Raw genomic sequence first — 13,828 nt, 5'->3', positions numbered from 1 at the left:
CATAAAATAGCCCCTTACCACTGCCACTCAAAGTTTTTCTTGGTGTTGAATGTACAGACACAAAATGGGCAGGTTTCTCGGATTTATAAACATGCCGGATGATTACAAATCAGGATAAGCGGTACAGAAAATGGATGGACTCTTTGTTATAATGACGTTCTGTATGAAAGGTTCCAACGTGAAATGGGGGTCGAAGATGACCTGAGGAATTCTGGGTTCCCAAACATGCAGGATGATTGAAAGTTCTGATTACTTACCTACAGTAACAAAACTGCGCCAGATAATTAGCCCAAAACTAGCCCCTTTCACACAGCAGCCCAGAGCTTTTTACTGGTTTTCTTGTGACGGCATTTTGTGTGATAAGTTCCAAATTGAAATGGGATTTGAAGACGACGTGCAAATTTCCCCACTCCTAAACATGATGGATGATTGCAAATTAGGATTACTGACCTACAGTAACAAAAATACACAAACTCAATGGTCACAAACTATCCCCTTTCACACTGCCCGTCAAAGCTTTTACCCATCTCTTTACCGGGACATGTTCCATGTGAAAGGTACCAGCATGTATTTTAAATTTCCCGTGTTCCAAAGTAGTATCTGAGGCGCGGGGTGGCACCTTTTGTGAATGGGCAATAGCGAGACGTGTGAGAGGGGCTTTAACCAGCACTCTGTCCAATCAGTGTATAGTGTTGATAGTGATGCTCGGCGCACGAAACAAGTTGGTGTCATGTAGCTTGGTGTTTAGAGAAACAAGGACATGTAAGAGCTCAGTGTCACTCTCATTTTTGGACGGTTCACCCCCACCCCCACCCCCCAGAAAAAAACACAGCTGCTGTAATCTGCCGTTTTTAAAAGAAGCCTAATCCTGCTCTTGTGGAGACTAATCGCTTCTCCCGTGTGCCGTCCTCTCACCTTTCCTTCACTGTTTGTTTTTGCTTTTCACTTTTCTGTTGACTGCCAGTATATGGGAAATATTTATAGGATTTTTTTTTTTTTTGTGGGGGGGGGGGGGCGGGATTCAGCCCCTGAAGCCAGTTTCCCTTAGCAAAGTGAAATTTGGTAGGAATATCTATCATGAGTACACCCAAAAGAAAAAGAAAAAGTACAGAAGGCATGCCTGAAAAGACACAAGAAGTCCACCATTTTGGTTTGAAAAGGCAATTTTAGGGCAATTTTCATGGATCCCTTAAAGACAATTTCTTGATCTTTTATTTGGATAATTTTCAAAAGCTCACCCCCTAAAGACAGTTTCCCTGAGGAGTATGAAACTAGTTTATTATGAGTTGACCCACAAGAAGCCATGCCCAAAAAGACACAGAAAGTCTGCCACGGTAGCGAAGTACCCAAAACTCATACTGTCGTGCCCTGTGGAAAGTTACAAATAATAATCACCTGACACAAGTTTCACAAATCAATTCCACATTTGGCGGGCGTCTCGATCATGACACCTTGAAAAAGTCTCAAGAGCCAATGTCGGCCATTTTAATGCGAAACAGCCATTTTGGGCCGATTCCAGGGTTTGTACATGGACAAACTCTCAAGGGAATCCACCCAAATGAGCCCAAATTGGAAGCAGTCAAGCAGGTATACTATTCAGATACACGACTCAAAATAACCAAGCTTTTATCCTTACACCATGTAATGTGGACAGATCACGGCATCAAAGATGGAGGAGCGTTTTGAGGTGTCGCCCTGAAAATGTGCGAGCGAGGGCCCCTTCACCACTGCTTGCAGCCTTAAATATAAGACCATTGTTATTGTAATTCACACGTGCCTTTTTATGGCCATTGTTGCCTTTAATATATATACACGTACACACACGCAGCTTGGGCAAAAAAAAAAAGAACAAATCCTTGCATATAATAATAGAGGATATAAATTGGTCTTAATCTGCGTGTGTATGTGGTCTATAGTTCCGTATTCATAGGTGGTGTGTAAAGCTGGCGCTCTATCAGTTATCAGGGGAGTCGCAGAGGAATCGCTCCATTGTGTCTGCGCTCAAAGAGAGATGTGAGTACGTCGGACGTCTCTATTTCCAATAACTGTGACCTTGAGGGGAAGCGCAATGGCACAGCCCCCCCAACCCACCGCCACCACCATCACCAACACACACAACTCCAATCTGCTGACTGCTGACTCCAGCCACGGGCAGCTGATTTGGGGGGTTGGGGTGCGGGGGCTAATCGGCACTCCCTCGGGGTTATCCCAAAGGCCAAATTGAGTTTATTGTTATTGTTATATTTAAATTGCGTGAATGTAAATAAAAGAAATGTTACGTCGTCGTTAAGCCTCTGTGGATGTTTCATGCTGCTTTCAAGTTTCGGACGATGGTTTATGCCACGACGACCATGAAAAACAAGACAATTTTCATAACTTTTGTGTAGACGTCAATGTTAAATGGGGCATACATGGTACGATTCTCCTACGAACTATAGTGGTACCTTGACTTACGAGTGCATCAACTTACAAGTTTTCTGAGTTATGTTTTTTTTTTTTTGCTTTGTGTTGCAAGCCAAAACTTGTGGTATAGGCAAGCTTCATATCTAGAGGCCAGCAGAGAACACCACAGCCTCCACCCAGCATCCCACATCTCACTCACAATTTGAGATACCAGTGAATTGAGGTAAAAACTCAGTCACAGAATAAATTAAAATCGTAGGTCCAAGGTACCGCTATATACGACTTAACACTGTATGACTTAACTGTGGCTAAGTTTCAATTCTACAGTCTACATTAGTCATTGGTGTTTGACCTACGCTTTGTAGTAGTTGTACAGTGAGTTTCAAACTTTTGTTGACTGTCAAAACGAATAAAAAAGTAGTAGACTCTCAAAGAAGCCCTTAAGAAGCCATGCGCGAAAAGCCGCAGGAAGTCTGCCAGTTTGCTCGATGCGGACCAATTTTTGTAAAACTCGTAATCCAGTTTTTTGACATTTCAGGCCCAGGAGTGAAGTTTGTTAGTCATGTCTATCGTGAATACACGTGCAAAAAAAATCTCAAGACTTGCTCGGAAAACAGAAAGTCTGCCATTTTGGTTTGAAACTGCCATGTGGGGGACCCTTTTGGCTATTTCCAGGACTCTCTATTTTGATCATTCTGCCCCTGAGGCCAGTTTCCTTTAGCAATATGAAATTTGGCTGGCATGTCTTTAATGAGTAGACTCAAAAATAGTTTCAAGAAGCCATGACAAAAGATATAGGTGGTTTGTCCTTTTGATTTGAAACGACCAATTAGTCACTTGGGCCATTTTCAGGAGTCCTTCAAAAGTGAACTTGTCCTTGAGCTTTTTTCCGATTGCTACCTAATTTGGAGCACATATACTCGAGAGGGGTGACACAACATTGTGAAAATGTTCACTTTTTTTTTTAAGATGAAATCAATTCAAAAATATCATCAACAAACGTCAGAGCCCATGCGGCCTCTCCTTGTGGTTACATTTAATGGAAGTGAGGCCTTAAATTGGGTGGAAGTAGCCTTAAAAAGTGTTGAACCCTCCTGTTTGTTTGTTTGCTTTTAGATACACCAGAAAGGTTTAGGGTTTCATATTTTAACAACTAACAATGAAATAAAAAGCAACACAAATGTTTAAACTTGTATTTTTCACAATATAATTGTTCTAGGGTTTTTTTTTTTATTTTTTTTTTTATTTTATTTTTTTAAAACTCTAAACTGGGCCAATTTGAACTGCATTGTAACTAGATCGTTAATTTTGGCTTTAACAATCCTTAACAGAACAGAACAGTTTTTTTCCTGAACGTCTTCCAGCACTTCCGTGGACAGAAACACGATAACCTCAGTTTGTCCTTTGCCTGTTGCCGCCCGGCTCAAGATTGTTTTTGTTTCCGCGGTGGCGTCGATGCTCAAGTCTGATCATCATCAACCGGATGCGATTCATCACTTCCGGACAGCGTTGCGACGTATCGCGCCGGCTTCTTCCTCCTAGGCGATCCACTTGGCCGCGAAGCACTTATATCAAAACGAAGCAATTTTTTCCCCCCGTTATTGCCAATGAGAGACCCTAAACTTTGGCAATTTTACAGCAGACAGTGTGAAATAATTGTACTCAAAGGATCAATGGGGGGCCATGTTGGTTCATATTAGAAACCAATTGACTTTTGACTGTGTGTTAAAAAGCCATTAGTTGATTGGTCTTCATGCGTCTTCACAAAGACGCTAGCTTCTGTTTAGCACTCAGTCTAATTAAGCCACAGCTCCAGTCACAAAGGGACTCGCCGCCCCTCCTTTTTCCACCCCCGCCCAACTATCTGAGCCCGTCCCATTGGCATTTTGGGGCAGAGGGGGTTCAGCGGGACCTCCTGGGCACCCCCGCTGCCCTGCCCCTTTCCCCCCCACCAGGGGAGCATCTGTGGATCGATCCGGGGCCAGCTGGCGTATACTAGTCCTGCACCACTTCCCTCTCTTCGCCCAGTGGCACGCCAAGATGAGAATGAAAGAAAATAAAATAGTTTTGATAACTTAGATTTTGTACTTTTAAATTTGTGTGTATGGTAAACCCCCAAGTAGAATTGCCCTGCAAAACGAACCTACCCCAATCATCTCTGTAATTTCTTTAGTTTAAGAGTGTTTTTTTATTTTTTTTTATTTTTTTTATGTATCTGAACCATGTGGCAGGGGTAAAACTATGAAAATTTCTTTTTAGATGGCTTCTTTATCAGTCGGCACGGTGAACGACTGGTTTGCACATCTGCCTCACAGTTCTGGGGACCGAGGTTCAAATCCCCGGCCCCGCCTGTGTGGCGTTTGCATGTTCTCTCCGTGCATGCATGGGTTTTCTCCGGGCACTCCGGTTTCCTCCCACATCCCAAAAACATGAGTGCTAGGTTGATTGAAGACTCTAAATTGCCCGTAGGTGTGAATGTAAGTGCGAATGGTTGTTTGTTTCTATGTGCCCTGCGATTGGCTGGCGACCGGTTCACGGTGTACCCCGCCTCCCGCCCGAAGATAGCTGGGATAGGCTCCAGCAGCCTGCGACCCTAGTGAGGATAAGCGGTAAAGAAAATGGATAGTTTCTTTATCACAGATTTTCATGTTATGTGGATGGGTCTGAAAGCTACCGCATAATCTCTGTAATTTCTTTAGTTTGTGTGTTTTGCTATATCTAAATATGTTTGAACCATGTGGGAGGGGTAAAACTATTTGACTTTTTAATTTTTTTTATTATTATTATTTTTTTTAGATGGTCTCTTTCTCATGGATTTTCATCTAATGTGGATGGGTCTGAAACCTATTCTGTCTGTCATGTTCTTTAGTGCTGCGTTTACAAGGAGATGCCACCAGGGGGCAGCATACCGCCACAACCCCTCACTCTTTCCCTCCCTCCCTGGTCTTTTTCTTTCATCTTCTTGTTGCACACTACAAGTATTAATAATTATTAGTTATTCTCTTAAAGAGTGATGATATTCTTATCCTCTGTCATAAATGAAACTTTTGCATTGTCTCCTGCCTTTCATCTTATACATTGTCACTGTAATCCCACCCCCCCCTTCACCTTTTTATATTTGATTGACAAGCAGCATCTGGGGGAAAAGGAGGCCAATTCCATTGTTTTGACGCTCTGGTGCAAATCTCTCAAAATGTTTGTCATTCATTTTGCGGTCTCATTTGCATATCCTTAAGTATTTCCCATTAGTGCCCCACCCTCCCTCCCTCGCTCTGTTCGTTGCCATTGTCATCTTTAGCAAATCCCCTTCGTCTTAAGTGTTTGCCGCATTTAGCAAATTCATTCATAAAGTATCTACACGCGCTATTAGCTTAGTATAATAGCCTGGGTGTAATCTGCGGAGAGATAAGAGTTTTTTTTCCCCCCCTCCCTCTCAGCCCTCGTGTTCTTCTCCCGACGGGCTGTTCTTTGGACACATCGCTACGTCTCGAGCGACGAAGCTCAAATGTCAGCATCAAAATGTCAAGTGGCCGATTTATTTATTTTTTTTCTGTACTTTTTTTTTTATGTTTCATTTTTTTCCGCCGCAGGTGGGAAATGGAAGGCATGATGGGCGTGGGTGGAGATGGAAAGATAGGTGGGAGATGAGCTTACCATGAGCTAACATTGTTAGTCTTAGCTTCTGATAACCAGCACATATGACGTCACGTGACAACAGTTATTTCACAGCAAAGAATTTCATCATCATATATCACGAACAAAAAAACATTTAGAATCAAAGTAATTCATCGTTGAATTCAACTTAGCCACCCAACATTTTACAGCGAAAATAAACCTTTGATTGATCTAGTTTGCTGGGTGGTGTAAAACTACGTAGACATGATCGATTAGCGCTCTACTTTGAGTTTTTCAATTTGATTGTTTTATATAATGGCCTGCAAGCGTTTTTCATAGAAATATTTGCTGGAATTCTGACTTTACTACTGCATTAGCAAAGATCAGTTATGATTTGTGTGCAAATTCGGGTTACTTAGGAACAGAACTCCCATCATAAACCGAAGACCCCCTGCACTTGTTTATAATCCTGATGTAATAAAATAAGTTTTCGTTGGAGGACACAGGGAATACCATTAAAAAGTTTAAATCATCCAAGGTTGTCTTTGGATGGTATTCTCGTGAAGGACAATGACTTGTAATTAACATAATCATTTATTACGGAGAAGTAGGCAGCCGATGCACGCATGATAAGAAGATTACACCCCAATTGGACAAAACGCAACACGTTTGCGTTTTGTAAAACACTTCAAATAAGGCAGGCATGAGTAGACACTTCACATTCAAAAAAAGTAGACAGCCCACCAAAGCGGTCCCGCATGGCCAAAATGCCGTTACACCTGAAAGCTTTCTTCACATGATCACTCGAAGGGAGGCGACTTTCCTTTGTCTTCCGAAAGTTTTTTTTCCATGAATGTCTGGAGGTTCCGAAACAGCTTTTTACCATTCCCTTCCCTGAGAGAGGCCGGTTTTTACATAATCCTTTTGAGTGAGCGGGAAGTCTGAGAGCGTCGATCCCTGCCAAATTCAATGGCAGAAAAAAAAAAAGAAAAGAAGAATGCGCCTCTTTACTATGTTAAACAGATCTGGCCCAAGATGTAATGCTTTCGTCCTCGGATCACGCTAAAGCCCTTTTGCCGTTTGCTAACAACCTGCCAGCTAAACATGAATTCAATGTATGGAGCTAAATGTTTTGGTAAGTTTCTACTTTGTGCTTTAATACCCTTTAAGTTTGACTGCATCCGCCTTATGTCACATGCACAATCTATCAGTTTATGTATGTCTTAGGTAGGGCTCGACGTGGAATTAATTAATGTTCGTCCTTGCTGACGTTCACTGCTTCCACTAACAACATCTGTATCACTGGGCAAGAGCGCGAGGCAGTTCCACTTCCTGTCCCTTACCTACACCCCATAATATGCACCACACGTTTCTTGTCTTTTGCCTCTTTTCACTAGCATGACCAGCATCTTTACCACTGAATCCCTCACTCTTTGTGTGCGTGTGCGTGCGTGTGAATAAATCCCCCGAGGACCTTGGCGATAAGGCGCCAGATTGAGTTTTCTTCACAGAGCCAGATCTTCCTGAGATTTGCGCATGTGAAGACATCTGGGAAAATGTTACGGGATGCTATCATCACGTTATCGAACTCCCGCGTTTGTGTATATGTATATGCGCTCTCCAATTCACATCGCGACTAAGCGACGCTTTAGCTTTGTTTGTGCTTTGAGCGCACGCGAGAGGGGTCCTCCTCCAGGCTCCATTCACAGCGGATGCAAGAAGGCGTTCGTGGGGATCTCACGCTGACAACTGTGTGCTGCTTTTAGATAGAAAAGAGGTAGAATAGTGTTAGCAAATGGATTTTTCTTCTTCTATTTTCGTTTAATGTAGATGTCACGGCACAGTGTAAGAGTATTCTGGTATGCCGGGACGTGGGGTGGTGTGAGGTTTAACACCTGACACGCACACATTGACGTCATCAAATCAGATTGCGGCGTCGTTTGCTGCATTCTGTGTAAAAGGCACAGACTGATAAATGCTGGGTCTTCTCCTCCAGCTGTGATGCAATTTCGCAGGGTTCCTGTGTGAAATAGGCTATTATAGAGTCATATAGAGAGTTGTATTGCAAGTCATTTTAAGGTTTGTGATTGTTATCCGATCCGCTTACCTGTACCGTTTTTCCATCTCTTTCCCCGTGCAGGAGTCCCCGTCGGGCCGTCGTAAGGCCCTGGCCACCAGCAGCATCAACATGAAGCAGTACGCCAGCCCCATGCCCACGCAGACTGATGTCAAGCTCAAGTTCAAGCCGCTGTCCAAGAAGGTGGTCTCGGCCACGCTGCAGTTCTCCCTCTCCTGCATCTTCCTGCGGGAGGGCAAGGCCACGTGAGTCAACATCATAGACTAGGTCTGGGCGTTTCATCGAGTCTTATCGATGATTTCAGTGGTGCCTTGACTTACAAGTGCCTCAACGTATGAGCTCGGCCGATTTATTTGATTCATTTTAACTCGGTTTAATATTTTTTGTTTTGAATTGTGTTGCGAGCCAATATTTGAGGTAAGAAAGAGCAAGCGATAGGCCACTGCTCAAGTGAATTTAAAAAAATGAAGTAATTAAGATACTGTATAGGTGAGCAAGAAGAGCCACACTTTCCAATGCGCTGTGAGACATTTGACAAGGACAAACAGTCAAACAAGCAAATACAAAATGTGAGCATTCACAAGACGCTGATGTAGGCCACAACTCATGCCCAGATGCTCACACTCAGACGAGAAGGCCAACCAGACTGGCGTCAGTCTCTAGGCCACGCATCTTAAAGGCACACATACAACACAGATACTACAGTAGATACAGTAATTACACTATATAAAACCAGTTCATTGCTTTACAAACTCTTTTATTGTTTTGTTAATACAATACAGTGCTATTTTTCTTTATTAAAAACACACAACAAAACAGTATTTTTTGGAGGATTAACGGCTTTTCAATGGGGGAAATAAATTTGATATGCAATTAAATTGAGTTACATGTTTGGACACGGAACCAATTAAACTCACAACTCGAGCTACCACTGTGTTTTTCAGGAACTTATTTTTTTTGGGCAGCAAAGCGCATCCCCGCTAGCATGCACTACTTCAACTAACAACATGACTGCGAACAGAGAGGGCGCTAGTTTACAAAAGACCAAGGAGTGTTGCCAAATTGTGACTTTTCAGCCCCATCTAGCAACGATTAATAAATTAAATAAATAACAACTAGTGGCTTTAATTCCAACAAAGAAGCAGACAGATGCTTTCTTTTCAGATTTGTATTTGTTATTTTTTACCCCAAGAGGAAACTTACCTGCTTGTGGAAATTGAAGCATGTTTATGCTGCGAGAAAAATAGTCAGGAAAAGTGAAGCAAATCCCAGAAGTGAAAAAACAAAACAGAGAGCAAACAGTATCGCTCAGGGCTACCACTCCTACTGGCTATATGTTTGAAATTATTATTATTTATGGCCCATCCTGTCAATCACTCATAGCCTCTCATCTTCACTCCCTCTTTATTCATCTTTGATACACACAACTTTAATTTTAGGACACTCTCCCTCTCGTTTGTGCATTCTAATTCGATAACTTTCATTTAAAGGCACACACACACACATCGGCGGGGGCCTTTGTTGTGTTGTGGACGGCGGGTCGATGGCGCATAACCCTTGTTAACCCTTCGGGGAATGATGTCGACCACACACAAACAAACTCCATCACGCCGCTTCAAATGAAGCCCAGCGCCCGGGAGGCGGCAAACACAAAGCACATAGACACACAGAGACGGCGAGAGAGAGAGAGAAGATTATGATGGCGCTTTTGAGAAGGGGACGGCGTGAAATAATGTGCGGTGGGGGAGCGGGGACATGAAGGCCGAGTTGAGACAAAAGGTTTAAAAATGTCGAGAAGTTAGGAAGTGACAGAGGTGGAGGCGGCGTTACATTAATCCTTTGACATGGACGCCGTCCTCCCGTCACATCAAAATTCAACGCTGCTGCATTTTCATTTATTCATTGGTACGTCGGTGCATAATCTCGCCTCCCCGCCCCCCACCCCCCACATCTCAACTGCATGTTAATCTCTCAAGGTTATGTATAGCCTTGTGAGTGTTTTTTTTTTTTTTGAACACATTACAAGCGCATGATATGCATTTGCATGGATGTGATTCCCCCCCCTCGCAGTGACGAGGACATGCAGAGCCTGGCCAGCCTGATGAGCATGAAGCAGGCCGACATCGGCAACCTGGACGACTTCGAGGAGGAGAACGAAGACGATGAGGAGAACAGGGTCAACCAGGAGGAGAAGGCGGCCAAGATCACAGGTAACAACTGACCGCAAAATGTTACACGTATGAGCCAACATGTGGCAGAGGTTGACAAAATGGAAGAATCAACACGTGTTTCGAACAGTCATCAGCCACTTTCACACAAAACTTATCAATTTGTCTGTATTTCATGGAGAACCCAGTGAAGGCTATTCCTGTGACAGCAGTGGATATAAAAAGTCTACACACCAATTTCAGCTGTTCTCGAAGCTTTTCCTGACATTTGCTTTCTTTAGCAGAAGCCTGAGGGTTGTGTGCTAACACTGACTGCTATTTGGAAGTGTTCATAGTCTTTTTATAGCCACTGTATGTGTGTGGACACAGAAACATGGCATCACACAATCAGATAATTAGGTGTGTGTGTGTGTGTGTGTGTGTGTGAGTGAGATATGAAATACATGTTGGACAATGACAACTGCTTCCAACACAACAGGATGGGAGAAGGGGTAAATGTCACAATCCAATCCAAAATGGAGTCTTATACAGTCGCTAGCCCATTTTCCACAGATATCCCACATAATTTCTGCATCAGAGCCATACTAGGAGACATTTGCCTGCCTTTTCATTTTACACATAACTCAGCGACGGAATGAGAGTTAGACTTCACACAATGGTTTCAAACTGACACGCCATCCCGCAATCAGATAATTGGATGCCGTCAATGGCAAGTTAGTTTAGTACGTCCCGTTTATAGAGTACAGAGACTTGGTCAAAAGATTTGCAAATTTCATCTTTAATAGGCAGTGTGAAAGTTTAGTGGAGGTTAATTTTTCCCCCACCAACATATTAAAATAATTCTTCGTTTCCAAAAGTGTATAAAACATAACGTATTCACACCTTGATTCAAATCCGCACCGTGTGCGCATCCGTGTTGTGGTGTAATGTATCTCCTCCGCTCGCTCCCGCTTAGCCTAATCCAACTTTTCTCCCGCCTCCTGTTCAGCTTCATGCTTTCTCTCTGCGCTCTTTTGTCTCATTTGTATGTGTGCGCGTTGAGCGCCTACAGCCACGCTTCGCTTAGCGTGTGTCTCGCGAGGCCAAAGCCAATACTCCAACCAACTTGTACCTACAAGCTTCCCCTATGATGCTGAGAAAAATGCAGGGGTGCTCAAACATTTTGGGTCCAGGGGACAGATTTTTTTTCAACACCCCCCCACCCATAATCCCAACGGCAAATAAACATAACTGCCATTTGTTCCCCACTATGCCATAAGACAATTTTTATACCAAGTACCAACTCAAGAAAATACACAAGGTACCACAATAATGACAGCATTAAAATACACTAGAGTAGTAGGCCTAAGTGTGTTTTGAGCTTTTTATTCCATGATTCACTCACATATGACTAGAGGGGGCCTGCGTGCAACTAATGGTGCCACACTTCGAGAATCACCGCCGTAGGAATTTAAAAGTTGCCCATTTTTCGAGGAAAGTTCGCATCATACAAAAACAATTTCATAGTTTTTAGAGAAATAAATTATAAGAAGAAAGTTTTTTTATTTTTTAAAAAAGGAAACCGTTGTCGGAGGACAAAGATGCACTTTGTTGTGGATTAAAAAGTCAATCTCACAAGAATGACGTTTTTCCAAGATAAAGTCAAAATATGTTCTAGTCCAAGTTTACAAGGGAAGAAAATTGTATTTGAACTCATAATATTGCGGCAAATGGCTGTATGCTCTAAAACGACCATACTGTGGTAGCTTGACTTACGAATTTAATTCTTTCTGTGACTGAGCTCGTGACTCAGTGTACTCATCAAATTTGTATGTCAAATTTAGGATTGCTGGTCCATTGTTGTAGCATTTGAGGCCTTCATCAGCCGTATGTGAAGCTCACTTATCAAAGCAAAAAACCTTGAGTGACACCTGGGACCTCTGAAAATGTGTAAATTGGTGCACTTGGAAGTCAAGGTACCATTGTATTCTCGCAAAGGTTTGCCCATTTGTTCTCTGAAGAAAAAAATTGTGGAGATTTATGAGATGACATGTTACAATCATATCAAAGCTTTGAATTGGCCCAAAACTAAGATAGTTAGGAGTAATTGGTTTCTTGTTTTATTGGCACACTGGTCCCCTTATGTTATACCTTATGTTTGAGAATCACTGCAATAAACCAGCCACATCTTCTTCAAAACATATTGCATTTGCTGTTTCTCTGTGTTCTCCGTAACGTCTTCACTGCTCTTCTTCCGTTCTTCCCTTGTCGCGCGACCCTGTGGTCTGCAGAGATAGTAAACCAGTTGAACGCCCTCAGCTGCTTACATGGCGACGACGATGACGATGGCATCGGCGCTCCTAAGCGAGCGTGCAAGGCGGCCGCTAAGCCTGCCACTTCCTCGCAAGGTCTTATTTTCTAACCAACTTACTCTCGTCTCGTCTTGTGAAACCTCCTTCATTTTATTTTAGTTTGGTGTACCTTTTTTTTCTTTCATATTTTCTCTTCTGTTTCTCCCATGTCGCGTTGACATTGATGTCAGTTACTTTTCTGAATTTATTTTGACCATTTTGGAAGTTGTGCTGTTGAAAGTGTTCACCAGAGTGCTGCTGTAAAAAACTGTTACCGTTGATGTTCTTTATTTTATTAAGTTTTTTTTTTTTTTGTGTTCAACTGCAGTTGGTAGTGAACCGAACCAGATAAACTGTCCAGACAAGACTTAGAAAGTAAGAGTTCTGTCTATTGTGTCTTAAGGCTTGCCGTTCTTCCAAATCTGATCATTTTCCCTCCAGTGCGATCCGAGTCAGCAAAGACCCGATTATCGGATGTCTCTGAAAGTTTATACTAAGCAATTATTTTGTGATGTGGAATACGTTCATAGTGATTTTTCCTCCACGATCTGCTGAGAAAACGGTCGGGCTGACGCGTATAAACGACGACAAATCCTTATCCATGGAGTCCGTGATTGTGACATGAAATGGAATGATAGTCAATTGCCAAGCAACCTGAAGCTCAAATAAGAGGCGCGACTGGTCGAGTTGAGTGTTTGCATAACGTGTCTCAAAAGTCATTTACCACCATACAAATGCCGAGAAGTTTGCAACTGGAATGTAGCTTCCAGACAAGCAAACAGTTAGCTGTGCTGCTTCTATTTTTTTCTTCGACTACCATTCTTTTGTCTTCTTTGCCCTCGTTCCTCGCCGCCAGTCCCGAGGTACCACTGTTCTGAATCTTTTAAGACTCGTGGCAATCGGAATACCTGCTTACTGTCTTACTTTCTGAGCATCTATGAAGACTGTGCCGCCTTGCTGGCCGGACATTTTACTGAGCCACATTGTTCATTGTCTGGAGACGGCAGCAGATGGACGATTGGTTGATGGGAAAACAAGATGCCAAAATACCCGTTATTAGCAATTAGTGGACTTCAAATGTTAAACGTTGATGCGCATTAGTGAAGTTGACTCATCGACTAGTCGACTAATGTCTTTAACACCTAGTAAGCTGAAAAATGGCCATTTTTTTCCCTCGTCTTGTACAGTCTATCAAATAAAAAAAATCAGTATGCGTGTACCCAGGTTGATCCATG

At 42.7% G+C, this 13,828-nt stretch overlaps 1 protein-coding gene across 7 annotated transcripts in view; it reads left to right on the top strand.

Annotated features, from left to right (window-relative positions):
- Window positions 1–13,828, top strand: part of ehbp1 (EH domain binding protein 1) — a 131,418-nt gene that overhangs the window by 24,748 nt on the left and 92,842 nt on the right. For 5 of the 7 annotated variants that reach the window (XM_061789325.1, XM_061789324.1, XM_061789327.1 and 2 more), the window contains 3 exons: window positions 8,159–8,340; window positions 10,166–10,305; window positions 12,534–12,650. In XM_061789325.1, coding sequence (XP_061645309.1) covers window positions 8,159–8,340; window positions 10,166–10,305; window positions 12,534–12,650 — 439 coding nt within the window. The remainder of the gene's footprint in view (window positions 1–8,158; window positions 8,341–10,165; window positions 10,306–12,533; window positions 12,651–13,828) is intronic. The other 2 variants (XM_061789326.1, XM_061789328.1) reach the window with 1 other exon arrangement.

Source organism: Phyllopteryx taeniolatus, chromosome 11 (genome assembly GCF_024500385.1).
Source record: "Phyllopteryx taeniolatus isolate TA_2022b chromosome 11, UOR_Ptae_1.2, whole genome shotgun sequence".
Lineage (NCBI taxonomy): Eukaryota > Metazoa > Chordata > Actinopteri > Syngnathiformes > Syngnathidae > Phyllopteryx > Phyllopteryx taeniolatus.
Note: the sequence above shows the minus strand (reverse complement) of the source record. Positions and strands in the feature narration are given on the sequence as shown.